The sequence below is a fragment of the Setaria italica genome, chromosome V, assembly GCF_000263155.2.
Source record: "Setaria italica strain Yugu1 chromosome V, Setaria_italica_v2.0, whole genome shotgun sequence".
NCBI classification, from domain to species: domain Eukaryota; kingdom Viridiplantae; phylum Streptophyta; class Magnoliopsida; order Poales; family Poaceae; genus Setaria; species Setaria italica.
The window spans coordinates 44,450,900-44,477,800 of NC_028454.1; the positions used below are offsets into that span (position 1 = coordinate 44,450,900).

At 50.5% G+C, this 26,901-nt stretch overlaps 3 protein-coding genes across 5 annotated transcripts; all 3 read right to left on the minus strand.

Annotated features, from left to right (window-relative positions):
• Nucleotides 1-4,071: 4,071 nt before the first annotated feature.
• LOC101772049 lies at nucleotides 4,072-4,689 on the minus strand. The gene has a single exon (XM_004970951.3). It carries the CDS (start codon nucleotides 4,605-4,607, stop codon nucleotides 4,308-4,310), a length of 300 nt encoding a protein of 99 aa, XP_004971008.1. The 5' UTR covers nucleotides 4,608-4,689; the 3' UTR covers nucleotides 4,072-4,307.
• Nucleotides 4,690-18,526: 13,837 nt separating this feature from the next.
• Nucleotides 18,527-21,479, minus strand: LOC101772722 (neuroguidin-A). Its single transcript, XM_004970952.4, has 7 exons — nucleotides 20,885-21,479; nucleotides 20,718-20,808; nucleotides 20,381-20,560; nucleotides 20,095-20,286; nucleotides 19,366-19,533; nucleotides 19,126-19,280; nucleotides 18,527-18,984 (listed from the first exon to the last, which is right to left on the minus strand). Exons 1-7 carry the CDS (start codon nucleotides 20,944-20,946, stop codon nucleotides 18,831-18,833), a joined length of 1,002 nt encoding a protein of 333 aa, XP_004971009.1. The 5' UTR covers nucleotides 20,947-21,479; the 3' UTR covers nucleotides 18,527-18,830.
• Nucleotides 21,480-21,869: 390 nt separating this feature from the next.
• Nucleotides 21,870-26,081, minus strand: LOC101773131 (DEAD-box ATP-dependent RNA helicase 30). 3 transcript variants are annotated; one of them, XR_002677995.1, is made up of 10 exons: nucleotides 25,849-26,081; nucleotides 25,345-25,766; nucleotides 25,072-25,251; nucleotides 24,822-24,983; nucleotides 24,576-24,730; nucleotides 24,395-24,487; nucleotides 24,216-24,301; nucleotides 23,759-24,127; nucleotides 22,381-22,980; nucleotides 21,870-22,299 (listed from the first exon to the last, which is right to left on the minus strand). XR_002677995.1 is itself a non-coding variant. In XM_004970954.3 (10 exons), exons 1-10 carry the CDS (start codon nucleotides 25,902-25,904, stop codon nucleotides 22,205-22,207), a joined length of 1,710 nt encoding a protein of 569 aa, XP_004971011.1. In that variant the 5' UTR covers nucleotides 25,905-26,081; the 3' UTR covers nucleotides 21,878-22,204. The 3 variants fall into 3 exon arrangements, 1 of the variants encoding a protein (XP_004971011.1); XM_004970954.3 differs by having other exon boundaries at nucleotides 21,878-22,299; nucleotides 22,381-22,614; nucleotides 23,901-24,127; XR_002677996.1 differs by lacking the exon at nucleotides 21,870-22,299 and having other exon boundaries at nucleotides 22,478-22,614.
• Nucleotides 26,082-26,901: the final 820 nt, after the last annotated feature.

Below are 26,901 nucleotides of genomic sequence, written 5' to 3' on the forward strand. Positions count from 1 at the left end.
TTGGCTCCATTCGGCTTCAGCTTCTCGTCGCCAAGGAGGTTATCCTGCAGCTGGACCGGGCACAAGAGCTGCGTTTGCTGTCAGAAGAGGAACGCGAGCTGCGGAGACAGCTAAAGGTACTAACTCTGGGCCTCGCTTCACTGGAACGAACAATCGCCAGACAGCGGTCGCGCGTCCTCTGCCTGAGCGAAGGGGACGCGAACACGAAGTTCTTCCACCTGCATGCAAATGGTCGGCGACGAATGAACCACATCGCTAAACTACAGACAGGGAATGGCATGGTGTACACAGCAGAGGAGATGGCTGACGAGCTCCACACCTACTTCGATGGAGTTCTTAGACAGGAGAGGGATAGGCAGACCACGCTGAACCTGGAGGCATTGGGGATCGTCCCGAGAGAACTCCCTGGCCTGGAGGAGCCATTTACTGAGGATGAAGTGTGGCAAACAATCCGGGCCATGCCGCCGGACAAGTCGCCGGGGCCAGACGGTATGACGGCGGCGTTCTATCAATCAGCCTGGTCTATTATCAAAGATGATGTGCTGAGAGCGGTGAATGCTTTCTTTGTGGTGGATCGACGAGGTTTCCGGTGCATCAACCGGGCGCTCCTCACGCTGATTCCTAAAAACCCAGATGCTCAAGCACCGAAGGACTATCGCACTATAAGCCTAATTCACAGTTTCCCAAAACTGCTCGCCAAGCTGCTTGCTAATCGCATCAGCCCCTACATGAACGAGCTTGTTCTCTGCAATCAGAGCGCCTTCATCAAGGGGCGGTCCATTCTGGACAACTACAAGTATGTTCAGAGATCAGCGGCCATCCTCCGGAAGCGGAAAGTGCCCAAGTTGTTGCTAAAACTTGATATTTCGAAGGCCTTTGACACGGTGGCGTGGCAGTTCGTGCTGGAGGTCCTGCAGGCATGGGGTTTTGGATCGAGATGGAGCGATTGGATTTCTCTATTGCTGTCCACGGCAACTACACGTGTGCTGCTCAACGGCCAGGCAGAGCTGCCGATTGAGCACCGTCGCGGTCTCAGGAAGGAGATCCAATCTCCCCAATGTTGTTTGTGCTGGCAATGGATGCTCTCAACCGGCTCTTTAACAAGGCGGATACTGATGGAGTGCTACAGCCGCTTGGGGTGCCATGCATGAAGCACCGCTGCAGCATGGACGCGGACGATGTGATCCTATTGGCAGCACCAACTGCGGGGGAAGCAAGGGCTATAAGCCGCATTCTCAATCTCTTTGGAGATGCATCAGGGTTGCAAACGAACTTAGAAAAGTGTTCAATCACACCAATCTACGGCTGTGAAGAAGTGCTGGAGAGCTTACAGTCAGTGATGCCATGTGCCATCAAGGAGTTCCCCATCACGTACTTGGGAGCGCCACTGTCTGTCAGAGCATTGCCAAAATCTCAGTTTATGCCGATTGTTGAGAAGGTTGCAGCAAAATTACCAGCTTGGCAGGGACCCTTAATGAATAAGAGTGGACGCCTCACCCATGTGAAGTCCACCCTCTCTACAATGCCCATTTACTTGAGCATGTCTGACAAGATGCCAAGATGGGCTCTCAAGGAGTTGGACAGTATCAGGCGAAACTTTCTGTGGAATGGCACTGACAGGGCAGTAAGAGGGAAGAACGCGGTGGCCTGGCCAACTGTCTGCCGGCCTACATGCTACGGAGGGCTCGGGGTGATCGACTTCAAGCTAGCTGGCTTTGCCCTACGGACGCGTTGGCTCTGGCTACAGAAAACGGACGACGAGCGTTCGTGGGCTGCACTACAAATCAAGGTGCAGCCGGAGGTTCGCGCATTCTTCAGCGCCTCTGTAACGGTGACTGTACGCAATGGAGAGAGAACATTATTCTGGTTAGACAACTGGATTGATGGGCAATCCGTCTCCCACCTGGCGCCTAACCTCCTTCAGACGGTGCCTGCACGAGTGAGGAACTGCAGAACGGTGGCGCGATCGTTGCCGGAGCGGAGATGGACGCAAGACATTCGAGGACGTCTGTCAGTACAGGTACTGGTGGAATACATAAACCTTTGGGAGCGCATCTCCGACTGGCAGCTCATGGAAGGGCGGGACGTTTGCCGCTGGCGATGGACCGTCGATGGCAGCTACACGGCAGCTTCTGCATATCTCAAAATGCACGAGGGAAGCATCAAACTACGAGGTGCGTCGAGAATTTGGAAGAATTGGGCGCCGCCGAGGGTCAAGTTCTTTTCCTGGCTAGCAACGAAGAAGCGCATATGGACAGCTGACCGCCGCCGCCGGCATGGGCTGGATGCTCATGACAAATGTTGGCTCTGCGATCAGGAACTGCAGACCACATCTTGGTCAGCTGTGCCTACGCCAAGCAAATTTGGTGGAAAGTCACGACGACGATGCATTGCAGCTGCAGTTTTTCCGCAGGGGCACATTCCATGCAGAGCTGGTGAGCAAATCTAAGGAAACAGCAACCAAGAGCGAAGAGGAAGGGCTTCGACACCCTATTCATGCTTATAATTTGGAGTATTTGGAAAGAGCGCAATGCAAGGCTCTTCAACCAAATATCATCCTCCACTGGCCATGAGCTCACTGAGCGCATTCTACAGGAGGCTGAGATATGGATACTTGCGGGTGCTTGGCGATTAGGTAGTATCCGGCATGAGTAGTACCAGTTAGAGGAGGCCTCTGGCCATTAGGTTGTAGTCTGCATACGGCGTATGCAAGGTTTTGGCGTGTGCTCCGTCTCCGCCGATTCCTGTAAAAAGTTTTTAAATTCTCTTCTTAATACAATGATGTCGCTTGGAGTAAAAAAAAAAGAGCGCCTGACCCGGCCACCCCTGGGTTTCTTGCAACTGTCAGATCGGACATGTGCGGCCACGGTCGCCTTGACCTCGCAAATATTCATGTGGTGTCTTCGCTCGACCACCGTTGTCCTCGACGACGGGCTGCATGCGCTCCGAGCCTCCGATGAACCGCGCGCTGCCTGACGAGCCAGAGTCCAGTGGCCGCGAGAATCACTTCTGATGGTTACGAGAGCATCGTAGGCAGGTGTGGTGCTTATCTCGCGAGATAACAGAAGCGGCACGGTGCGGCGGTGCCATTGCCGGCCGGCGCGGTCCTAGGCGTTCTGACTTCTGCGGCGTGTTTGCCTGCGGCGACGGCGAGGGCCATCGCGATTACGAGTATGATGCTGCTACTGCTAGAGAGTGTTGGGCGCGCGGCACCGTGGCTGACTTCGGCCGCGACGTTGGCTCGGACGCCACGGCTGCTGTGCTGCCTCAGCTAGTCAGCGTGCGCTCGCCGGCGCCGGCGCCATCGACGGCACCAAAGGCAATCGATGCTGACGCCCGCCAGCAGCACACCGGCAATTGCAAGTCTGTCAACCGTCGCAGGGGAATATTTGCGCCGCCGGCCGCTGCCTCCTTGGGCGCTGCGCCGCGCATCGGAGCGGCGGAGCCCAGCGCGTCGTCGAGGACTGCAGTCAAGCGAGGAAGGCGGAAAAGTCTAGCTCCATTGACTTGATCGCTGCCGCCCACGTGAGATCCAACGGTCTAAATAGGCCCAGAGTGGACGGTAAATGAAATACCGTCCACCCCCGTGTCTCTCTTCCACCGCGCGTCGAGCTCCGATGACGATCCGCGCGCCGCCCAACTTGGCAGAGTCCGGTAGCCGCAAGAATCTTCGCCGACTATGGTTGTGAGGACACGAGGGAGATACTTATCTCACCGTACCAGAGAAGTGGAACGATACGGTGGTGCCGTGGCTGGCGCAGCCCAGGCGTTGTGACTTCTGCGGCGTGGCTGGCTTCGACCGCCCGCGATCAGGGAGGGACTCAATGACGCGGTGGCATCCATGGGTAGAGCACCGCCGACGAGCGCTCGCGAGAACCCCGTGGACGGCGCCAATGTCGATTCGGATGCCTCGGCAAGGTCACTGGCGCCGATGCATGGACGGCTACAGCCTACAGCCATCATCACAATGCAAGGACGGCAAGGAGGCTGCCAGTTCTGGGGTTTGGGGGCAAACGTTTTTTGCCCCCAAACGAATCGAATGTTCACTTTGGAGTTGGGTCGGCGCAGCAATATACATGCACGTAGTACACGGAGAAGCTTTATTCAGGTCACGAGCTTATTTTCGTAGTACGTACAGAGGCTGCGTGCAAGCACGCCAGCAAAGTACGTGGATAAGGTAGACCTCGCACACACAAACTTACAATTTCATACATACGGAGGACATGCACATACACGTACGCGATACCTGCCTCCGGCCCAATCCAGATACGTGCGTCGTCGTCGATCGAGCCCGCGTGAAGCCGATCTCAGTCGGACCTGACGACGTAGCTCTCCTTGCGCTCGTGGAACTCGCCGGTGCAGGTGTTGAAGTCCTCCTCCACCGTGGTCTCGCGCATCACGAAGTTGCCGGAGCCGTGGCCGTGGCCGTGGTGGCCGTGGTGGCCGTGGTGGCGGCCGTGGCTGCCGGTGCGGGAGACCCTGTCGACCTCCTCGAACTTCTCCCTGACGACGTGCTGCTGGACGCCGCCGTGGCGGCCGAAGCCGGCCGGGCTCGCCACCGACCTCACCTCCTCCGAGCAGTAGTCAACCTCCTGGTAGTGAGCCATTGGTGATGATGCTTGGGTTACTTGTTCAGTGCCTGTATGCCTTGAAGTGCTTGTGAATTGTGTGAGACTTTTGTGCTAGGGCCGGGTGCGCTTTTATAGCGAGGAACGGGGGAAGCAGTGTGCAAGCGCATGAGTGGAGTGAGGAATAATGTGTTCATGGTGAGGGAGAAAGATAGATACATGTGTGCTTCTTTTTTCCAGCATTGATCTATAAGTATTTGGGGGTGTATTGGCCGAGTAGAGATAAAGAGGAAGAAGTGGTGAAGAGCATGAGAGTGAGGAATAATGTGTTCATGATTTGTTTCAAAAAAAAATAATGTGTTCATGATGGAGAAAGATTCATGTGTGCTTTTTCTTCACCTCTTTAGCATTGATCTAGAAGTATTTGGACTGCATTGGCCGAGTAGAATCTTTTGGGAGGCTAGAGCCCTTTTTCAATTGCAATTTTGTCACGTTGGTACGCTGTTTAATTGTTTCAGTACTAGAATATTTTGAGAAAATAACTAATTCAGACACTAGGTGTGCCTGTTTGTAAAGCAGTGAATTCTCAATCTATCCCAGTGGTAAAAACGAGTATCAGGCCTCTTGGTATATGTCCACATTTGGACTTCGGTAGAAGTGACGGGTCGGGTTAGAATATACTTATCGTTTAGCTAGTGGGAATATATACTTGCGTCTCGGCCTGCACCGCGTTTCACGGTAGGTTCGTGATGTGATGGCGTCCTAAGATTCTAAGAAGTGATGCGATGCAGAATTGCAGACCGGGCTGCGTCAATTCCCTTTCCAGTTTCCAGCAGCAGCCATTCCTCAGTCCTCACAACCCGAACGCTGGTTTTACACAAAATGCTTCACGTACGTGTCCACCCGCGGCGGGAGCGCCACCAGTCGTACGTGTTTGCGGAAAGTGTCGCACCCGGGCTCCGGCGAGGCCCGTCCTGGACGCGCCGCGCCGCCTGGGCGCCCAGATTGGGCGACGGGAGCGTCTTGCTCGCCAGGCGCGCGCGGCAGCCGGTGGGTCATCAGGAGAAGCAGGACGTCGTCCACTTCGGCGGCAGACCGTGGCGGGAGCGTGAACGGACGCGTTCGTGGAAGTGCCCCCGCCACCGTCGCCACCGCACGGTTGGACGCCGGCGCCGACCGCGCTAGGGGCAGCTCCGTGCTCCGTGGCGCTGCTCGCGCATATGTACAAACGGGTTCGACGACGGCCGCGCGCGCGGGCAACGAGCGCGTGCTCACGGGCCATGGCGACGAACCTTGTAGGAGCCATATGTTGCCAACGAAGCTCCGCAGACGGCGGCGCTGCCATCATGTTGCCGGGCGGCACCGGCGCCACGCCTCACTGGATGGAGCTTGGCGCAGCGCAGAGGCAGACGGCGGCCCAGTGCGCGAGGGCCGTGGAGGGTCCAGACTTGTCACCGCCCGCAATTAATCAGGTCGATCTTGGGCGCACGAGGCTGATCCGACGACCAGGAGAGTCTAAGGCGTGGACGGTATTTCATTTACTACCGTCCACCCTGTAACACCCCAGGTGTTTAGCACCTTTAATTAGTGTTAATCATCTGCAAAATCTTGCATTAACATTTTTGCATATGCAATTTTTCGGAAATGACTAATTATTTTAGTAGCACATGATCACATTTAAATATCATTTAAATCTCATTTCATTAAGGTTTATGCTATTCTGCCATTAAATATTAATAAAACGTTAAAGTATGAAAACTTTTTGCTCAAATATAGTTTAAATTGTGATATGATTCATTTTTGTCTCATGAATAAAAAAACCCATTTCAAAAACGTGGTCAAAGTTCGGTCGAACTGCTGTTTGCAAGCTGATCCTGTTTTGCCAAAGTCCCTAAAAATGATGCTTTTCCCTGTTTTTGAAGCCTCGAAACTCTCTAACCAATAACCAAATCACCTATGAGCCTATACAAAAGTTGTAGTTCAATCTTTATTCTACATCTTTCATATTGGTCTTTTGGAGAGTGTCGATGCAAAAGTTTGAGTATTGGTCGTGCAAAGGTCGTTGCCTTGCACTGTCCTTGGTCGCGAGCACCGCAGCTGCCTCTGCCTGTGCACGACGCGTGTCGGCCATCGGGCTGCCGGCGAGCTGTGCCATCGCCATGCGCCGGCTCCCGCGGCGATCAACGCACGGACCGCATGCCGACGCGACGTCCTGCCACCATGCCCATGCCGCGCCCATCCCTTGACGTACCGCGCCCATGCCGTCGACGTCCGCGCCAGCGTTGCCTCGTCCCGAGCTCCCCACTGCCGCGTCGTCCTCGGCCGTCCTCGCACCACTGCTCGCGCCGTCCTCGCGCCACTGCTCGCTAGCACGGCCGCCATCACCTCTCCCTTGCCCTCTTCCCTGGAATGACCGGCCCTATCCGTCTCCCTCCCATTTTCTTCCTTCTTCTTCCCCGGCCGAAACAGAGCAGACGGCGTAGCTCCCACTCGCCCGCCAAATTCGCCAGTTACACCCCACCTCCGGCCGATTCCTCTCAACCCCGGTACCACAACCTCCCCATCTCCATCCAAGACCAAGACATAGGCGCAGCAGAGCTCCACCCCGACGGGAATCGCGGATCTCGCGGCCTCCATTGCCGCCGGCCGCCCGAGCTCGACCCCGCCGTCGATCTCCTACCTCCGGCCAACGTATGCGCCAACCAACAACTAAAATCGTTCTATGGTGAGATCCTGGTTCCCGTAATCTCCCTAACTATCCGCGCTCACCAACTTTCCGCGGGGGTTTTCGACCCCGGCGCCGTGACCATGCCGCCGCTCGTCGTCGGCCACCTCTGGCCGTTTTTCCCTTCGGGCTTCCTTGAGTGATTAGGGCTTCGTGTCTTGCTTTTGGGAGTGGGATGTGTCCTCCTCCAGGGGGAGGGTCGCCGCCGGCCACAGGTCGCCGGTCAAGGCCGGCCGGCTCGGCCTTGACTGGGGCGTCGGGAGGCGGAAGAGAGATGTCGTGGGGAAGAAAGAGAAGGGGGTGGCTGGGCCAAAGCTGAGCCGTGCGTGGATGGGTTTGTGGGCTGGAGTACCAGGCTGGCCCAAAACACTAGTGTAATTTGTATAAGCGTTGAAGATTGTAAAATGCATATAAAATCACAGAAAAATGATAAAAATGTGAAACCAAATTTGTTCGTTTTTTAGTTAAATATTCCACATGCGAAAAATATGATATATGGAAAAATGACTGATTTATCCTCGCCAAATATCAGAATGTCTTTAATCGATTTTAATTAATATACATATTTCTATGAAGCGTAAAATCATGAAAAATTCATGTAAAATACCTTTTGAGTGGCTTTTTCAGGTTCATCACCAGAATATGCTCATGAATTAGTGAAGTGAATTTCTTCTTGTTCCTAGCTATATCAACATTAATGAAAATAAAGCATGTTTATGTTATTTCTTTTATTTAAAATCTTGCAATTTGGACCTGGGATAAATGTCAAACTTGATAGCCCAGTTTGTGGCGTAGATGAAATTCTAAAATAAGTTCAGTAGCCAGTCACATGCTTTCTTTGTATAAATGAGTAGGAAATGTTGGGTAAAATGGATAACTTGTTTAATGAAAGTAACAAAGGAAGCACTCCAGATAAAATCTGATCATCATCATTAAGTCCCAACCCTGCTTATTTATGAGAAAAATTAATCGTAAATGATTGCCCTTGCCCTGTGTTATTTTGAAAAAATTGCATTCGTATTGTTGATGCATTGCATATTTGCATAAATGTAGATTCCGCTACATAGGACGTGGTGTACAAGCTCATGGATGTGAAGCAGTTGTAGCCGTAAAGCCCAGTAGGAGCACCCTGAAGACCCGGCCCAAGGTCCGGAAGGGCCCAAGGCCTTGATAGTACTAACATCGAGTTTTTAAAGGCAAGTCCTGAAGCATAACCTTTAATTCAAAACTAAACAATATTTTATTTTAGGTATTGTGCATTTACATTTTCAAAAGTTGAATGAAACCATAGATGCATGAGCCATAGGTTCCCATGGTTATAATAGTATGTGTAGGTCACTAGCTCTATTATGCTAATTAAGTTCGGTAGAAGTCAAGTGATTACCTGTCACTCGCGAGATATAAGGTCTCTGGATACTTATACTGGGTCTATGGATAAATGGTTCGTATGGTAAAGTGAGAGACCGGGCGGAGAGGCTATTGGTTAAGAATATGACATATGGATTGAAAGATGTACCTCCGCCTATGTCAATTAAGGACCGTTCGTTGTTGGCATTGCTGACCGAGTTTGAATAGTACTAATCACATGCTGAGAGTAGGAGATAGTCGAAATCAGTAAACCTAGTACTTGATTCGCTCCGGAGTTTGAACTCCTACCCACCCTATAGGGCAAGTCGAGTGGCCGTGGAGAATTAGGTATGCATTTTTTTTTTGTGGTCTCTCATAGGGCTCGACTGACTAGTGCTGGCGGGGCAGTTCAGACTTTCAATAGTGGAGATGGGAACGGTTGCCACGTGCGGCTTTGGGGCATGCATGTGTCGTGTTGTTAGATTTTCCTTGCAAGGATTAAATCGAATCGATTCGTTGTCTCTCTTGGATAAGAGAACCTTGATCACTGAGCCACATCGTAGTAAAGAAGTGGAATACGGTGATGATAATTGTTGTTGCTTACTCAATTGTCCTTTCACCACTGAGGTGTTGTATTCTTGCAAACCTAGAAAAAGAGTTCTATTATTTAAACTTGGCTAAAATACTAAAAGTAAGGATCCATTCTTAGTTGCTTTTTGACAAAACAAACCCTAGAGCCAAAAGCCTTGCACGATAGGAGTCGCCTATGTATATACCATACTTGGGTAAGTCTTGCTGAGTATTAGTATACTCAAGGTTGTTGTTGTGACCCCTTTTTCAGGAGGTGCCCCTTCTCTGTGATGTCATATCGCTGGGCTCGATGTGATGTCATCCTCTCGTCGTCGTTACTACTTTAGAGTTAGTGATCGAGTTTTGTTTTCAAACTTTACTTCCGTTGTATCTTTGAAATCTATGTATTATTCATGTATTTGAACTCTTTTTGTAAACTTTTGTCTCATTCTTGTATTGTATCTTTTAATTTTAATGTGAAAGTGTCATATTGGTACTATCTGCGCTCACCTTCGTGTGAGACTACTGGTGTTTATTCGATCCTCATATTGGTGAATGCAGATTGTCAAATAAACCGTTAAGTTAATGAGCCGGATATGTTCAAATGATGATCATTATACTTAGGTCCTGTTTGTATACGCTTTTCTGGAACTCGCTTATCTGGCAAGCAAGCTTATATAAGCCTGCTGTCTGGAGAATCTGCTGTCTGAATAAGCAGGGTGTTTGGCAATCCTGATTATTTTGTGTCGATTGTCTGTTCTGGTTGGTAAATTGACCTGAATGCCCCTAAGGCTGATAATAGCTCATTTTTATTGTGAATCTGAGGAGAAGACATTTCTAATACCTTTGGAGTTTGTTAAATAGAAATTACATTACAATAATACAAAATTCATATAATAGCAAATACTTTACAATATATCCTATAGTTTTTGAATACAGGGCTCAATTGACTGCTAGACTATAATGCAGATGAATGTTGACCTAGAAGTGCATTGCTTGTGCATTATTGCTCCTTTCTTTTGGTTTCACAAGAAATAGAAATTTAGAGTACTTTCTAATGTGTTTTGGGTTATACTGATTATTGACCACCAACATGCCCAAGCCGCCAGGGGCCAAGCCAGGCGGTGGGGGCTAAGCCCGGCGGCGGGGGCCAAGCCGCCAGGGGCCAAGCCCGGTGGCGGCCAAGCTCGGCGACGGTCATGGGAGGCGCGGGGGCAGCGGCGGCGGACAGGAACCCAGCGGCGGCGATAGGAGCCGGCGATGGGATCAGGTGGCGGACGGGATCGGGCGGCGGACGGGAGCCGGCGGCGGTCGCGGGAGGCGCGGGAGCGGCGGCGGCGGATGGAAACCGAGCGGCGGCGGCGGGATCTGCAGGCTGCGGGAGCCGGTGATGGGACCGGGCGGCGGACCGGACCGGGCGGCGGACGGGAGCCGGCGGCGGTCACGGGAGGCGCGAGAGCGGCGGCGGCGGACGGGACCGAGCGGCGGCGGCGGGATCTGTAGGCGGCGGGAGCCGGCGACGGGAGCTGGCGGCGGACGGAGCCGGCAGTGGTCACGGGAGGCGCGGGGGCGGACGGGTGGTGGCGTCGGTGGGTGAGGGTAGCGGGGGAAAAATCGGTCGCTTGCCCCAGAAGCGCCTCCCGGCCTGCGTACAGAATAAGCCGGTCTTCAGTTGTTTCCCAGCTTGTGAAGTAAGCGGCTTACGTAGCAAGCGGGAAATAATCAAAGTGTTTGGGTGGACTTATGGCTTATTTCCACCGATAAGCGGGAAATAAGCGGATACAAACAGGACCTTAATTAGAGTTTTAATTTGACGGTTCTGTCGCGCAACCCGGACGGTAGATGGAATACCGTCCACCCCCAAGTGTCGGACGTCGCCGGCGGGGATCGTCGAAGAGAACCACCGGGGCATGCTGACCTCCACCGCACGCAGCTGCTACAAGCATGTACGCGTCCACGGCAATCCCGACGATCGCGAATTCCTGGAGCCCTTGGCCAACACGCCCTCGGCGATGGCATGCTATCAACGGGCGCCGGCTGCTCGAACGGAGTTCCCGCTGTCGGACTGGCGCGCGGCAGAAGCCGCTCGTGTTCCAGGCGTGCACGGCGGCTATGAGGCTTGGACGGCGACGAGGCCTGGATCAACAGCACCCGCCTCAACGGACGACGGCTTCTCGACCACCCAGCCCAGCTCGTCCCGGAGGGCTCTCGCTTCGGCGGACTCGACGAACGCCTCGCCGCGCGGTACGCACCGCCTCCGTCACCGCGCTGTCCGTGCTCCCGCAGCTCGCCGCCGCGCGCGGGTTACCCAGACGACCTCAACTTCGAGGCGGCCGTCCCCACCAGGGAACGCAGGCTGGCATTCTGCGTGCCGTGCGCCGCGGCCGTCTCCACGCCCTCCCCCGGGTACGGCATGCCCATCTTCGGTGGCCATGAACGAGGTGAGTGGTCAGGAGGATGGTGCACCGCGTGTTCCAGCTCGACGCCGTCACAGCCGCGCGCAAGGGGCAGCCGTTGCTCGGTGGCGCTTCTCGCGTGGGCACTATGCGCGTGCTCATGGCGACGAACCGCACGGACGCACAGGAACCTGCACTGCCACGATGCTCTGCAACAGGCGGGGCTAGCTACCTTCCTGGGCGGCGCCAGGACTCACCGGATGAAGCCCCGCGCCGCGCAGGGCGTCGTCCAAGCAGGTCAACGGCGGCCCAGCACGCGAAAGACCGTCGAAACTTGTCGCCGCCTGCAACTATTTACGTCGATCTCGACCGCACGAGTCTGATCGTACGGCCACGAGAGGCAAGGAGCGGACGGTAAATGAAATACCGTCCACTCCGAGTCCGGCGTTCCTCGACGCCGCGCAGCTCACGGCGTTGCCCGGGAGCGCCGCCGGATCCCGTTCTGCATCCCGGCGACCGGACCTACACGTTCCAGTACTCACCCGGGCGGTGCGGCGTGCACCGGCGTCGCCGGAGTGTCCCTGCCCGCTCAACGGGGCCATGCCGCCCGGCGTGGCGCGCGCCACCGGCGCATCCGTAGTGTGCGTGGCGGGGGACGCTCGAGCTGTGCGACGACGGCAACGGCGCTTGATAGCACGAGTGGGAGGCGCTCTTCGACAAGGCTGCCGGAGGCCGGAGTGATGCTCACGGCCGTCCGGCGCAGGCTTCTTGTTCAGTTTAGTACATCAAAAGTCTTCTGAACAGAATATGTTCAGGTTTAATTTATATCATTCAGATCAGCTGCTATTGTATTTATAGACGAAAACATGACCATCGAGTAGTTAGGTTTTGAGTTGCTACCGGCCAGGAAATCAGCAGCTGTTATTCTTCTCAGTGCCCAGTGTGGATCATTTGCACTACACCAAACGAATGAGTGCGTTCGCGCCGTCGCCCGGGTGCGGCATGCCCATGGCGTCGCTGGTGAGCCCCTGTCCTGAAGTTCACAACACTGTTTTGCTCAGCAACAGAACTCCTTGAAGGACCGGGACAGGTGAATAAGAGCCTTCAATAATTCTTTCAAAGAATAAGACTTATATCTCAATTGCTACCCCAAACGTACCTCGCTTCTAATCATCAAGATGACACTAGTTAACTCGTGACAAGCTTACCCTAGGAACGGTTAGAAACACTCAGAAGAGTAGCGGAAGCAAACGCTTCCGAAAAGAGATTAAGCACAACCACTGCTAAGCATGCTCGAATTGATTTCTTGACAGATTAATAAAGCACTTAAGTAAACCGATCTAACTGCAAAATGGTTAAAGGTTAAACAAGTGCTCATGTACTCAGTTCACTCGACATGCAAAGAAAAGCTAATTAGCATGTAAAGATTAAACAAGCAATGATTCCCTAATCATTGGATACTGTAGCATGAAAGTGATGGTCCATTGAAAGTGAATTCTGGTGCTCTGAATTGAACCGTGCAAACAAACTTTGTTGGGCGTCCTAATGGAGCTGCTGCTTGACTTGCCCTCCGCCGCCTGGGCTGCTGTGCAGCGTGCTGGGCTGCCAGCAGCAGGTGCACGCCTGGGCCGCGTCGGCCTGGTCGCGCGGGCAGCTGTGCCTGGCCGGCCTGGGCTGCAGGCCTCCCGCCTGAGTGGGCCGGACGCCGGCCTGTCTGGCGCTCGTCGCCCCGCGCGTGCCGCGCACGCGAGCACGCCGCCTGCCCCGCGCGCCGTGCGAAGCTGCTCCCTTTGCCTGCGCAAGAACAGCGGAGGGAAAAGAGGAAAAACGAAGAACGCCAAGAACGCGAAGGAGTTCAACCGAAAAATCCTCCCTCGATACTCAACGATTCGAGACGAAACGAGCCATAGATGCACTACTCAAGAGCTAATGGATCCATGAAAAAAATCTTGAAAAGCTCAAGTATTTATCATGAATTTTGGAGAAAACCGAGCACCTAACAAGAACACGATTTTGGGAAAGTTTCGAATTCAAGCTAAATTCGTGAGAAATTTGAGAGGGGAGCACATCAAAGTTACTCACAAGGGCCCTAGCAACAAAATTCTTCAACAAATCTCACAGGAGTTGGGCTCAAACACGAAGAACAAAAATTCCCATGAAAATGCTCCGAAAAAACTAGAAAAAGAGCAAAAACAGATCTTGAGAGGATGGAACAAGTGAGTACGAATTTGATCTTTGGATTACTCCACCACGTTCGGTTACAAGCCACTCTTAAGCATAATCAAAGCTAAGATGGTAAAAAGATCAAATCAAAAATCTCTCATCTCTTTTCCTCTCTCTCCCCTACCAAAGACTCTCAAACACAAATGAGAAGTCCACCGCCTAACAACCCCTAAGATGTGGCTGCCCCAACAGCCACTCCTCATATATATATATAGTCATTTGGCAAATGTTCAAAATACCCTTACATGAAGTATACAACCTAAATACCCCACAGTGGTAAAACTATCCAACTCTTTGTCGGTACATCGAATGGACCCGGCACCTTTACGACTTCACTTCGCCTCGACACAAGCTTCATGATGGTACCACGCGTCTTTCGTCTCGACGCCGTCCGGCCACATCGGACTCACCCCACGCTGCACACGACGTGACTCACCGATGTCGACGCGTGTCCAGCCTCCGCCAAGCTTTCGATGCCTCCAAGTCATTCGCTCCCGGTCCTGAGCTGCCTACTCGACACGTCTCCGTTTCGCTTGACTCGACCGACGCCGTCTTCATCCCAGTGTACTCTTACTCTTCCGTGAACCATGTGGATCACCCATGACTCCACCCGAACTCCTTAGGTCCCTCGGTCCAAGCCTACTCGTGTCCACCATTCACAGCCCTAATACATCGCATGAATCTTTCGCTTGACCTTCACCTCATGCCACCGACCGCCATGTCACATCCATCACCTACACATCACAAGCCAAGAGATACAACACACAAGATATGTTTTACACAAACACAACAACACAACACACACAACACATACCTCCGATTAGCCGTTAGCATAATCAAGCACATATGGAATATGGACTCAACCGGTAAAACCTCAAATCATCCGGTCAATCACTCATCACAAATAGACCAAGGTACATGTCAACTTGGTCTTTACTCCTCATCGAGATTAATGACAACTCCAATCATCCAATGCCTAAAAAACCGCTCGGGCCCCCGCGTCGTCCCTGCTCGGGCAACTCAGGCGGCGACCACGCACCCCCGCCACCCCCCATCCTCTACTTTCCTCCCCTCGCTGCCGCTGGAGGGGCCTGTCGGAAGCCCGCGTCGGCCCCTAGGACAGCGGCGACAGGGTCTTCCTTGCCGGCTTTGGCCGCGGGCGTCTGTCCCGGGCGGGGGCGGATCCGCCGGACCTGGTGACCGCGGCGGATCGAGGTGGCGAGTCCGGCGCCCTTGAGGCTGGATCCATGCAGAGATGGAGGCAACGTGTCTGCAGAGGCCATGGAAGAGCAGCACGGCAGCTTCTGGCGACCAAGACTGAGCGTGGAGGCGAGGTGGCGGTGGCCAGTCCAGCGGCACGCTGGCGTGGGATGGAGGATGCGACGACCTTGACAGCTCTCCCTTGGCGGATCGGGGAGGCTGTAAAGGTGGCGGCCATGGGCGGTTGCGGCAGAAGGATGGCCGATGGCACGGTGGCAGCTCAGTGGGGGAACGGCGATGCAGCAAGAGCGGTGGGCAATTGGGGAAAGGCCGCAAGATGTGGCCACGCGTGTGCAAAGGCGCGTAGCGCATGCGACAGGCCAATGGCGGCGGTTGGTGCGGTGTGAGGCCAGTCACCCGGCGTGGGACGAGCGGCAGACCGGCGCGGAGTGAGGAGGCCACAGAAGCGGGGACGACGCAGGGATCACCGGCAGCGGAGGTGAAGATACGGCAGCGTGGCACGTGGAGATGCGGCGGTGGCGCTGCCTCGGATGGGCTGTAGTGGTTGTGGTCCGGGAGTGCCAAGCCGTGAGTGTGCAATGAGGGGTTGGGATGCTCTGGGTGAAAGCCCTCGCCGGCGTTCTTGCTGGTGGAGATGACGGTGGTGCCCTAGGGCGTCGTTTTACCCGTTGGGAGCGTCATGTTGGAGCTACAATCCTACTGCACGGGATTCTCTAGGTGAAAATCTTGTCCAGATCCTGGACGAGCGACAACGGTGCCATTGGCGTCGTCTCTAGAGACCCAACTCGGTTTGTGGCATTGTTGGTCCATTGGTCATGGGCGGCCGCAGCCGGTGGCAGCAATTCCACCACGTGGACGGCATCGTGGGACGATTAGGCTTGCAGCGGATCGTGACGGGTTACTCAGTTTCGCTGGGCTATCCGGTGCGGTACATCGTCGGAAGATGGCGCAAACGACTTCTTTAGCTTGCTGGCACGATGGCGGAGGCTATGTGCGCAGGTGAAGCAACGAGGCAATGTCAATCTGCGGCGGCGGCTTGGCTGATTGATGGAGATCTTGGGGAGCGGGGCAACATTATTCACCACTCTAACGGCGACAAAAGAAACGGATCCGTCACGTGGAGTACTGTGGCGGGCGTGGTGAGGCCCCCGCGTGCGGTTTTTCTTCGAGACGATGAGAGCGAGGTGGTGTCCAACGACGGATGTGGTGAGGTCCCCGCGCATTGTGTTATCATGGTGGTGACTGCGAGGCAGCCTGCGAGATGTCCGGATTCGGTGATATCACTCTATCAGGTGGAGTGTGGTGTTGCAGCGGCACTACGGCGGAGGATCCTGAATGGCGGTAGCTTTCTCGGTGCTGTGCGGTCTGCTTCTCTCAGTTCCCTGTCGATGCAGGGTTAACGCAGGGTTACCTGGAGGTTTCGGCGACTACATGAGCGTGAGAATGTTGGTGGGGGCGGTAAGGCTTCGGTTCTACTGCCGTGGTCGGGTGGAGTAAAACCCGCTTGAGATGAGTTGAGTTCGGCGTGTGTTGATGTCCCAATCCAACCGGTCGATGTGTCTTTGAGTTGAGTGCGATGGCGTGGTACGGTATGTGTTGATGACCTAATCCAACCTGATGATGTTTATGTTTTTTTTTCCATTTATTATTTTCGTCCCGTCTGGACTTCATCTTCTTTTTAATATAATCGGCCCAGTTGGTTCGTTTAAAAAAAATCATCCAAGTACCAGGATTTGAAGATCTGTTATGGATCGTGACAATCAGCAGGCCTTGCCTTTCTCTGATCATCTGATGACGAGTGGGATGGTTAAATGCATACTTGTCTGCAGCATACGGTAAAAGTGGCAGAGAAATCCAACAAGATAGAATGTTACAGGAGATTTGGCTGGAAAATCTTTCGTCTATACAAGGTGCAGTTTTCTGTAAGGTAATTTCAGCTGTCGACTTGTCTGGGAGTCCTGCATACATAACATACCAGTAGTATTACAGTAGTAAGCATAGGCATTTTCTGGCTTTCTTCAATTCAAAGCCAAAATCATGGCTTATAAACTGAACGAACAAACCAAGCGTTGTTTTTTCAGTTTTTTTTTTGAGTGGATTGTTTTTCAGTTTTCGTAGACCGGAGCGGTAGCTTTTCAGGGCTTGTTTGGAATGGAGTATTTTCAAAGGAATTTCAAAGGATTCTCTTTCCTATGTTTTCGTGACGTCACAGGCGTTTGGAACGAAGGAGCGGCCCTTCCCGTTCCGGAGGAAAGGTTTGATCTCCTTTGCAAAACGCAGGAAAAAAAGAATCCACCGGGAGCCAAAGTTTCCACTGATAGCCGAGAAAAGCGCGCATGAAGAGGGGCAGAGGGGGAGCAGCGCGCGCAAACAGAGGCTGGAAGAGAATAGGAACTGGGGCGCCGGCGTTGGTGCCGCCGTCCTGCTCCCGCCGATGGCCCCTTCCGAGAAGCAAGGCCGCCGTAGCCTCCCAGCAGCATGCGGCACCTTCTGGAGCAGCGAGTCGCCGTGGCTCCTAGCTAGCTGTTCTCGTACTCTCGGGCGAGAGGAGAGATAAGGGAGCGATGAGAGAGGGAGAGGGAGAGAGCTACGAGCCTACAAGATGAGAATGCCTGGATGGATGAGAACGAACAGATAAGAGATAAGGATACAATGCTCTGTTAAAAAAAGCCTCGACGTGCTGAATAAGGCCACGAATAAACGAAGTTAAACAAAAAAGCACCTCAACAGCGGGTTAAAAAATATTAACTAATCTATTATTATGGCCTAAAATGTTTTTTTTATTAGCAGGCTTTTTAAAGTGTTGTGATTGAAATTCTCGCGTTCCAAACATCTCTTCCTATCCATTCCTGTGTTTTTTCAATTCTCTGTTTTGCTACCACACACTCATCACATTCCTACGATTTTTCCAATTCCTCTGTTTTCTATTTCTTCGTTCCAAAAGTTAGCCAAGAATGCGAGCACCCGAGGTATCTTGGTCCAAGTTTGTTGCTCCTGACTATGTTACAGGAGATTTGGATGGAAAATCTTTCGTCCATACAAAGTGCAATTTTCTGTAAGGTAATTTCAGCTGTCGTGTCTGGGAGTCCTGCATACTCCTACATAACATACAGTACTAGCGTTGCAGTAGTAAGCACATGCATCTTTTGTCTTTCTTCAGTTCAAAGCCAAAATCATGGCTTATACACTGAATGAACAAACCAAGCATTGTTTTTCAGTTTTCGTAGAGTGGAGTGGTACCTTTTCCCCTGTTGCACGATACGCACGCAGCAGGAACTCGAGAAGGTGGTGATGGAAAAGGTCATGGACGGCTTCCTGCCCCCATTCAGTAATGCAAAGGATCGGTTCGGTGATCAATGGAATGGGACGTGTGCTGCGTACGAGACGGACTTGGCGTATGAGATGGACTTGGTGGAGTTCTGGTCTGTGCAGCGGTCTGCAGAATACTAACACGAGTTATGCAGTGGAAAATTAAGTGTTGTAGAATATGTGCAGCGAAGCAAGTTTAGTGTTAAACAGCAGCAATATTACATTGACCATATGCGGAGAAGTTTTGGCTACAAAATTGTGCCACTAAACATGTAGATATAACTAAAAATGTTTCATAGGCTCAGATCAAGTTCTCTGTTCGAGAATTAGTACGTCTCAATGTTGAGGAGCTCTGACTCTTCACTACTTGTTTCCATGGTATTTCTCCTGCTCAACTTTTGCCGTTTGGCTTGCTTGAACTGCCATCTTCCTAAACCCAGTCGAGATCAAAAGGCTATCAGTGTGTCAAAACTAATGCCTCTTCCTCTTCTTGCTGCTGCTTTTCAGGTGCTTCTTTCGCTTTCCACTCTTGCCATGCGACTTGCTTGAACCGCCATCATCTTCTTTGTCTCCGTCGAATAGCATGTTCATTCCAAGATCAAAACCATCGGCTAGGCCTCCCAACCTGTTGGCAGAATCAGATATCAGTTGGTTATGTAAAGTGGCTATGAAGGCAAACTGAAAATCCCAAAGTCAATGATGCCGTACCAAAGCCAATTATGTATTTATACAGGAAAGAAACAGCAGTCTGAAATATTTAACATACCCATGAAGTTGTCTCCTGATCCGCTTCTCAATCTGCTTATCACGTTTGGTTACTGGAGCACGAGTAAACAGCTCCTCTTCCTGTTTCTCTTGCTCCTCTCTCTGTCGCATGTACCTCACAAATTCCTTGCTTTCATCGCCCACTGTTTCCTTCCACTGTGAATTGTAGAAGATTATTTAACATGAAAATAGATGGCATGCACTGCATGCAAGACAAGTTGCTAATAAATGCATAGCAAACCTCTTCAGGCCGGTCAGCAGCATCATCAATCATCTCTTTAATGTAAGGATTTTCCTTTGCCATTCGTGCTATTGCTTTATCTTTCCTTGAATCTTGTTTCCGACGCTTATCTTCTTCTTCCATGATAGCAGGCATAAACTTCGGAGGATGGTAAACACCATCATTATCCTGAAATCAAACGGTTATACATCAGAAAAGAAGGAACTGTATAAACCAAATATGCCACACTAACTGAGAAACGAACATCACCGATCCAGCAAATAGGGAACAAAAATGACACCTTTAATGAAAATTTTGCATTCAGAATTAAACATAATATTGATACCCAACTTATAAAATGAACAGATCATATTCTAAAACACGACAAACACACATCTCAAACATGCTGAATATAAAATAGATACATAAAATGCCATGCTAAAAGTGAATTCCTAAAGGGTCTGGAAGACTTAATATCGCAATCGAATTCAACACTGTGGGGATGCCAATCAAAATTTTTGAAAAGGTATGTTGCTTCATTATTACCATGACAACCAACAATTATATTACAAATGAGACAAATGACAATTATATTGAAAAGAACATGCTACGGTAGCAGCAAAATATGGGAACATGGCGTCCATGTGAATATTTGGCTAGTACAATATTAAACTGCAAACAATTTAATTAAGATACTTCTTTCGCAAAGTAATGTTCATGTGTCATCAGTAAGCAAGTGAAAAACATCACCTGCCCATCAGGAGCAGACTTTGTGTCCATCATATCTGGGTTTGGCCTATACTTCAGCAGGTCTTCCTCATCCGAATGCTCGCCATTCCCCTTCACCTCTGTATTTCCTGCCTTTTCTCGGGCAGTTGCGCCATCAGCTGCATTGGTAAGCTTCTGGATTTGGTACTCTGCCTTCTTGTCAATTGGACGAATCTACAGCACCGAATTCAACAGAACGCCATCACTTAACTAACCAACTACATTGAGGCAGGCAAATGAACAATCAGCATCAAAGGCACAAGCAAACCTTCTCTAGAAAGAGCCTGATCTCGACAAGGCTCCGCACTACAGGGTGTCCATCCACCGAGAGCCCCTTAGCCTTACGGAGCAGGTAGTAGACGATGTCCTGGCAGTAACCAAGCAGCAGGTGGTTCTTCGCCTCTAGGTACCCGATCCCGTTGGCCGTCGGCAGCTTGTTCTCCTTGACCTACCAACACGCCATCACCAAAGGGGAAAAACAAAATTGAAACAAAGCCAACAGGATGGAGAACCAGAATTCATTCTCCCATCGTACCCAATTCCGTCGGTTGAAGAAATTGGGAGAGGGGAGGGAAGCTTGCAAGGGGAAGACATGGGTAGATTACCTTCCGAGTGATGTCCTCGACCTTGCCCCTGACGAGGTCCAATCCGTCCTTCATCTCCTTGAGGGCGGCGAGCAGCCTCGGCGCGTCGTCGCTGCGAGCAACAAACGGCCGTGTCAAATTTTCCCTAGTTGATTACGCCGGGGAGAGGAATCTACTGCTGAGCTTACCGTACGAGGATTTCTGCCTTCCTCTCGCCGTTGGCTTCGGCGGCGGCAGATGCGGCCGCCATGGTGGAGAGCGACTCTTGCCGGAGAAAAAGGCGGCCCTCGCGGCGGCCCGGCTACGTCAGGGGAAGAGCGGGTGGGACGGCACAGTGTCTCGTCGTCGCGATAGCGCGGTGGCGAAGGGGCGAAGGCGGCGCTGGGGTTTAGGGGGAGGGAGGACTCGGTGAGACGGCGGCGGTGAGTCGGTGACTGGTAGTCTGGTAGGGCAGCCGAGCGGCCTAGCAGGCTGCAATGTTGGGCTGCTCCAGGAGTCGGGCTTTTCTTTGACACAGATTTTTATGGGCTTTATGACAAAGAAATTGGACTTTTTCCTATTTTCTTCTCTGTATTTCCTTTTTTTTCTTTTTGATGATGACAATGTGGTGGATCCCAGCTTCCAGGTTCAGTTTTTGCAGTTGAACCGACCCATGCAGGCGAATGTTGCTGTTGAACTGACCATGCAGGGTTTGTTTTATTTATTTTGAGGAGAAGCTGTTCAATTCTGTCAGTAACCGGAAAATCCTGGCGATTCACTCTATTTTATGAGGCTGTTAACGGGAATCGAAGCAGGATTTTCGTTTTTATTTTGAGAAGAAGCTGTTCAACTCTGTCAGCAACTGGAAAATCCTGGCGATTCACTCTATTTTGTGAGGCTGTCAACGAGAAAATCCTGTCGATTCAATCGAAGCCATATCAGCTTCCCTCAGCTGCTTACTATAGCGGGAGTTCATCTTAGAATGGACGCATTTAGAGTGTTGATATCCCACGACAAGATAAGTCTCAATGGAATCATATAAACATAAAAAAAAGATAAATATAATAACAAGAAAGCTCTTCACCACCACGACGAATGGTACAAATGCAGAATACATCAACGAGCTGCTTAGTTGGTCACTTACTCGCTTAGACAGTTGATAACTTGGGAAACCGCCAAACATGCACTTGTAGGAAAATAAATTGATCGCTTTAATCCAGCACAGTACAATTACTCAACATGCTCCATTTCATCGGCAACACCGCGAAAAGTTAAGTTCAAGTACACAACCAACTTTGAAAGACAAAAGGGGCTCCGGTAAAACAAGTCTTCCAAAAGAGAAATGTGATGAATGCATATAGTATGATAAATGTTGATGATTCATATGAGATGCTTCATAGCTCCAGTACCAGTAGTGAAAATTGACTTTGATGTCAATCCTAGAAGGGGAAATTTCTCAGAAATCTCCCAAAGAATGCATCTAATGCTTAGAAGTATACAATGAAAGTCCCATAGTTCATTTGCACCCATCAGTATGGCCTTCTTCCTCCTAAAGGAAAGCTATTTGATCCAGATATATGACCCCGGTTACCAAACCCACCTCTGCCCCTCGACCGGAAATTGCCTGAACACAAAACAAACAAGTGGGTCCAGGGATGAGTCCGTAACATAGCAGAAGAGATAAAACTGAAGTTCAGGTAACTACCTCCTCCAGATGAACTTGCGGATTTGGACATAGATTCTAGTGCAGGATTCACAACTTGGCCAGCTTCCCGCAGAATCTTGACTAGATTCCTTGAGAACTTCGCATTTGCATGTGTGAAGAATGTAAATGCAGTTCCACTGGCACCAGCACGGCCAGTTCGACCTATCCTGTGAATATAGTCTTCAAGAGTTGTTGGAAAATCATAATTTATCACACACTTTATGTCCTTCACATCTGCAAAATTAACAAATACTATCAGTTCTTAATCAAGATTGATGTGTTGTCCTGAAAACCACGCTGGACCACACTGGAACATCAACATTGTCGATCTCCATAGAAGGTAGTACATGGTTTAGACAAGCACCAACAAAGAAAATCCACAGTGCTGCACTTTCTGTTTCTAAAACACAAGTCGAAGGAGCTGAAAAACTGAACCGGCATCAATCACTGCTGGATGTGGAATTGATGGTGATTAACCTCTCAGCCTTTATAGAAAATGTTGAAGACTGAAACTGGCATGCCTGGGTAACCATTTATTCAATAATGTAACATCATCCAATAACCCAAACAAATCTGTCAAGCATGCCAGTCCAACATAGGCTGCAATGATTAAGGTGCTGCATCAGAGGTCACTATGGGAACCCACTGAAAAGAATCGCTGATTACTCTTGCAACCATCTTTTGACAAGTTGGCATTTGGCAGTGATACCGATGATGAGGCACTTGATCGAAAAAACAGAACAAGCTTCTAAAGAATCATGTATATAGCTAAGGGAAAGCAAAGGAGATCCATATAGTTCTAAACGTATAGTTATTTTTTCGAAAAGTCAAACGTATAGTTATGTCATACTGAAATCCAAAAGTGCAACTTAAAAAGTTTGTGCAAGTTTTTTTGGGAATTTACTATACCGTTTTTATTACACACAGATTTCATGCCTAAAATCCTGCCATACATGTGCAAAACATTATTTCTGTCACCAATTCTATAAAGAAATGCATAAAGGTGCAGAGGATAGTTCACCCTGGTTAAACAAGAATATGGCATGAAGGTATCAATAAGAAGAATTGAATAAAGGACAAAAAGAAAATCAATAAGCAGCATATTACATTACTATCTAAATGCTCAGGGATAAAGGAACGCAAACCAAGTTCAGAAATCAACTATATACTGACAAATGCATATACTCTTGTACATTCCTATTTCAAGTTATCCATTTTATTGAAAAGTAAGATTCCCTAAAGGTCCATCTATCAGGTTTCTGTGTTTTGGGGCCAACTAAGAAAAGGAAAGTTACCGTTAGCTGAAAGTTGAAGTGCCTGGGTAACACTGCCAATGCTTACTCTCAAATGAGGTAAACCATGGGAAAAGATGATCTACCTTTGACATGATGGCACCTTGGTATACACCACCAATCCACAAGTTCAGTTCACTCAACCAAACACAGCTGAACAGCCCTCCGACTTATCCTTGAGCACTTGGATCTACTACCTAATCCTAATATTCAAATGAATCATCATACCAAGACCGCGTGCTGCTACATCTGTGGCAGCCATTATGGGACTCTTGCCGCTCTTAAACTCTGCAAGAACATAGTCTCTTTCAGACTGAGCTTTATCACCATGTATAGATAACGCTGGCCACCCATCCATTCTAAGTTGCCTGGTGATCTTATCACAGTCCTTTTTCGTTTGGAAAAATATCAAGATACGGCTCCCATCCATTAGATCAGACAATAGCTTACTGAGTCTGTGGGAAAGAATTGACAATCAACTCATCAGATGTATAAATTTGTAACTATATAGAAGATTTCAGTACCATTAAGTTCTATGCGTACCTCGGATACTTCTCCTGATCTGAAATAACTTCAACAATTTGTTGTATGGAATGATTAGCTTTAAGGTCAGCTGATCCTATTGTTACCTACATTGCAGTGTATGCCAATGTTAATACAGGGTCTGTCAAAACAAATATAGTAAAACAGAAACAAATGATTACAGCAGAAGCATTGCGCACCTTGTAAGGATTTTGCAGAAACTGTCTAGCTAAGGCTTCAACTTCTCTAGGCCATGTGGCACTCCAATACAAGGTTTGCCTGTCTGGCCGGATCTACAGATCGCACAAGTATGGAACAAAGATTAGAGATTGGCTAGACAATTATAACAGATAAGCATCTGCATTCTCAAGGAAACAATACCTGTGCAACTATTTTTCGAATTTGAGGCTCGAAACCCATATCTAGCATCCGGTCTGCCTCATCCAGCACAAGGTATGTCACTCTACGTAGGTTTGTGTGACCAGCTTCCAGCAAATCAATCAACCGGCCAGGAGTTGCAATGACAATTTCAACTCCTGAATGTACAGATAGCATGCGTTAGCTTTTAAAAAATAATATTCATCAAAATGAATTCAAGTGGGTCGGAAGTGCGCAGAATACAGATACCTCTTCTAAGGTCACGTATTTGTGGACCCTTAGGTGCACCACCATAGACACATGTGCTTCTAGTTCTTGAATATGATCCAAATTTCGTAGATTCTTCCTGTATTTGAACAGCAAGTTCTCTTGTTGGGGCGAGGATTAATACAATTGGGCCATCACCTTGCTCTACAGCCATTACAGTCACGAATAAGGGAATGGACAGAGTCAAACACAAAAAAAAAAAAGCAAGCAGAAAGTTAATAGAAACACAAACCTAGCCGAGGCTGGGCACCAACATGAACTAACCCAGGTAGCAGATAAGATAATGTTTTCCCTGAGCCCGTTTGAGCGATACCAATCAGGTCCCTACCCTTCAGAGCCATAGGCCAGCCTTGAGATTGAATAGGTGTCGGCTCGACAAACCCGGACTTGGCAATTGCTTGCATGCAGTAATCTGTTGAAGGCATCAAAACACAGTAATATTGAAAATGTTAGATCGGATGGTAGTTTTAACATACGGGACGGGAATACTAGAGCTAGAGCAAACCTGGGAAGTTGGCTTCCTGGAAGTATCGGACCGGCTTGGGCACATCCCGGCCCTCAACGGTGATATCCCGGAGACGGCGGTACTGGGCCACATCAGCGTCCGACATAGCCTGAACGGAAGGAGACTCCACGTAGAAGTTCTTCTCAAACGGTATCAGGCTCCGGAAGTCAGGCTTGGGCAGGGCGAGCGTGTCAAGCCCGTCCCTGCCGCGCCCTCCTCTGCCGCCACCACCATAGCCACCGCCACCTCCATAGCCGCCTCCACCGCCTCTGCCACCTCCACCACGGCCTCTGCCGCCCTGCCCGTAGCGCGGGTAGTCGCCGCCAGCGGAGGCCGCGGGCACGGGCGGATACGCGGCGGCGTAAGGGTTCGCCGCCGGCATGGCGACCGGCGGAGCGACCACAGGAGCCACGGCCAGGTCGCTGCAAACGAACAACGTCGATAGGGTCAGGGTCGGGTCAGGATTCAAATCAGATCGGAGATTAGGGTTCGCCTACGGCGTACCTGCGCCTGTCGTGGTACGAGGAGGGATCGACGAAGCGGACGTCGTAGGGATTCATGGCGCCGGGAGCGGGCTTGGCCGGAGGGGCGAGGAGCTTGGCGGGACGAGCGGGGAGGGGGAGGTCGCCGCCGAGCTCTAGGGCAAAGGTGAGGGAGGGGATGGATCTGCTGGTGGCGGCGGGCGGAGACGCGGTGGTATGCTTTTTGTTGGGTTGCCTTGGTGGCGTGCGGGACGGACGGACGGGGTCGTTTCGTCAGTTCGTCGTGACCCACGCGGCAGATTCCTCTCTGGCCCTCTGGGTCTGTCGGTACGATAGAAAGAAGCCCGGTCCTTCACGCAAGTCGGCGAAGGCGACGGGGCCAGCTGAGGAAAAGTAGTCCTCGCACGAGCTATTTCCCCCTGCCTGGCCCATGAATGGCTTCCAATGGGCTCGTGTTTACTGGTATGCTTTACTGGGCTATAGTGACAGGGGGCTTGCGGACGAGAACAAGGCCCGTTTGGAACGTTGGGAGCTGTTTCTCGAATTATTTATTGGAGGAATAGACTGTTTTCTTTAATTTTTGTTTGAAATTCTGCCCTCTTTCTTAGATCTGAAAGTGAGAATGTCGATGTAGATGAGAAGTTACCTTTTTTCCTAAATTTTTTTTCCTGATTTTATTCTTTGAAAAAAATGGTTACATTCTCTTTTAGCAACACTACAGGAGGTTTTTTGTGCCAACCTGAACATTGCCATTAAAAAAAGGATAAGTGCTTACATCCCATTCGTGAAGTTGGGGTGTGTGTGTGTGGGGGTGGGGGGGGGGGGGATATTACTGCTATTCTATTACATATGAGAATCTTTCACTCCATACCCGTTGCTGCAGTTTTATGATCATCCTTATGACCTTATTATGTGGTTACATTCTGCATAAAAGTAGGTTTGATGCAAATGATCGTACTCGATCTGGCAAAAATATATTCAACACCTTCAAGCAAGCATTATATCAGTGAAAGAACGAGCTAGCTCATTTTATCTCTGAACAATTAAAAATCTTATTAACATCGTTAAGGCCACG

What these genes read in the sequence shown, in the direction of transcription:
- LOC101772049 (XM_004970951.3), bottom strand. Translation starts at nt 4,607, where the DNA reads ATGGCTCACTACCAGGAGGTTGACTACTGCTCGGAGGAGGTGAGGTCG.
- LOC101772722 (XM_004970952.4), bottom strand. Translation starts at nt 20,946, where the DNA reads ATGGCGGCCGCATCTGCCGCCGCCGAAGCCAACGGCGAGAGGAAGGCA. An exon ending in TCGAGGACATCACTCGGAAG is followed by an intron (nt 20,561 to 20,717) that starts GTAATCTACCCA and finishes GCGTGTTGGTAG; the next exon opens with GTCAAGGAGAACAAGCTGCC. An exon ending in TCAGGCTCTTTCTAGAGAAG is followed by an intron (nt 20,287 to 20,380) that starts GTTTGCTTGTGC and finishes TCGGTGCTGTAG; the next exon opens with ATTCGTCCAATTGACAAGAA.
- LOC101773131 (XM_004970954.3), bottom strand. Translation starts at nt 25,904, where the DNA reads ATGAATCCCTACGACGTCCGCTTCGTCGATCCCTCCTCGTACCACGAC. An exon ending in TTCTGCAAAATCCTTACAAG is followed by an intron (nt 24,302 to 24,394) that starts GTGCGCAATGCT and finishes ACTGCAATGTAG; the next exon opens with GTAACAATAGGATCAGCTGA. An exon ending in CGCAAGTTCATCTGGAGGAG is followed by an intron (nt 22,300 to 22,380) that starts GTAGTTACCTGA and finishes TTTTGTGTTCAG; the next exon opens with GCAATTTCCGGTCGAGGGGC.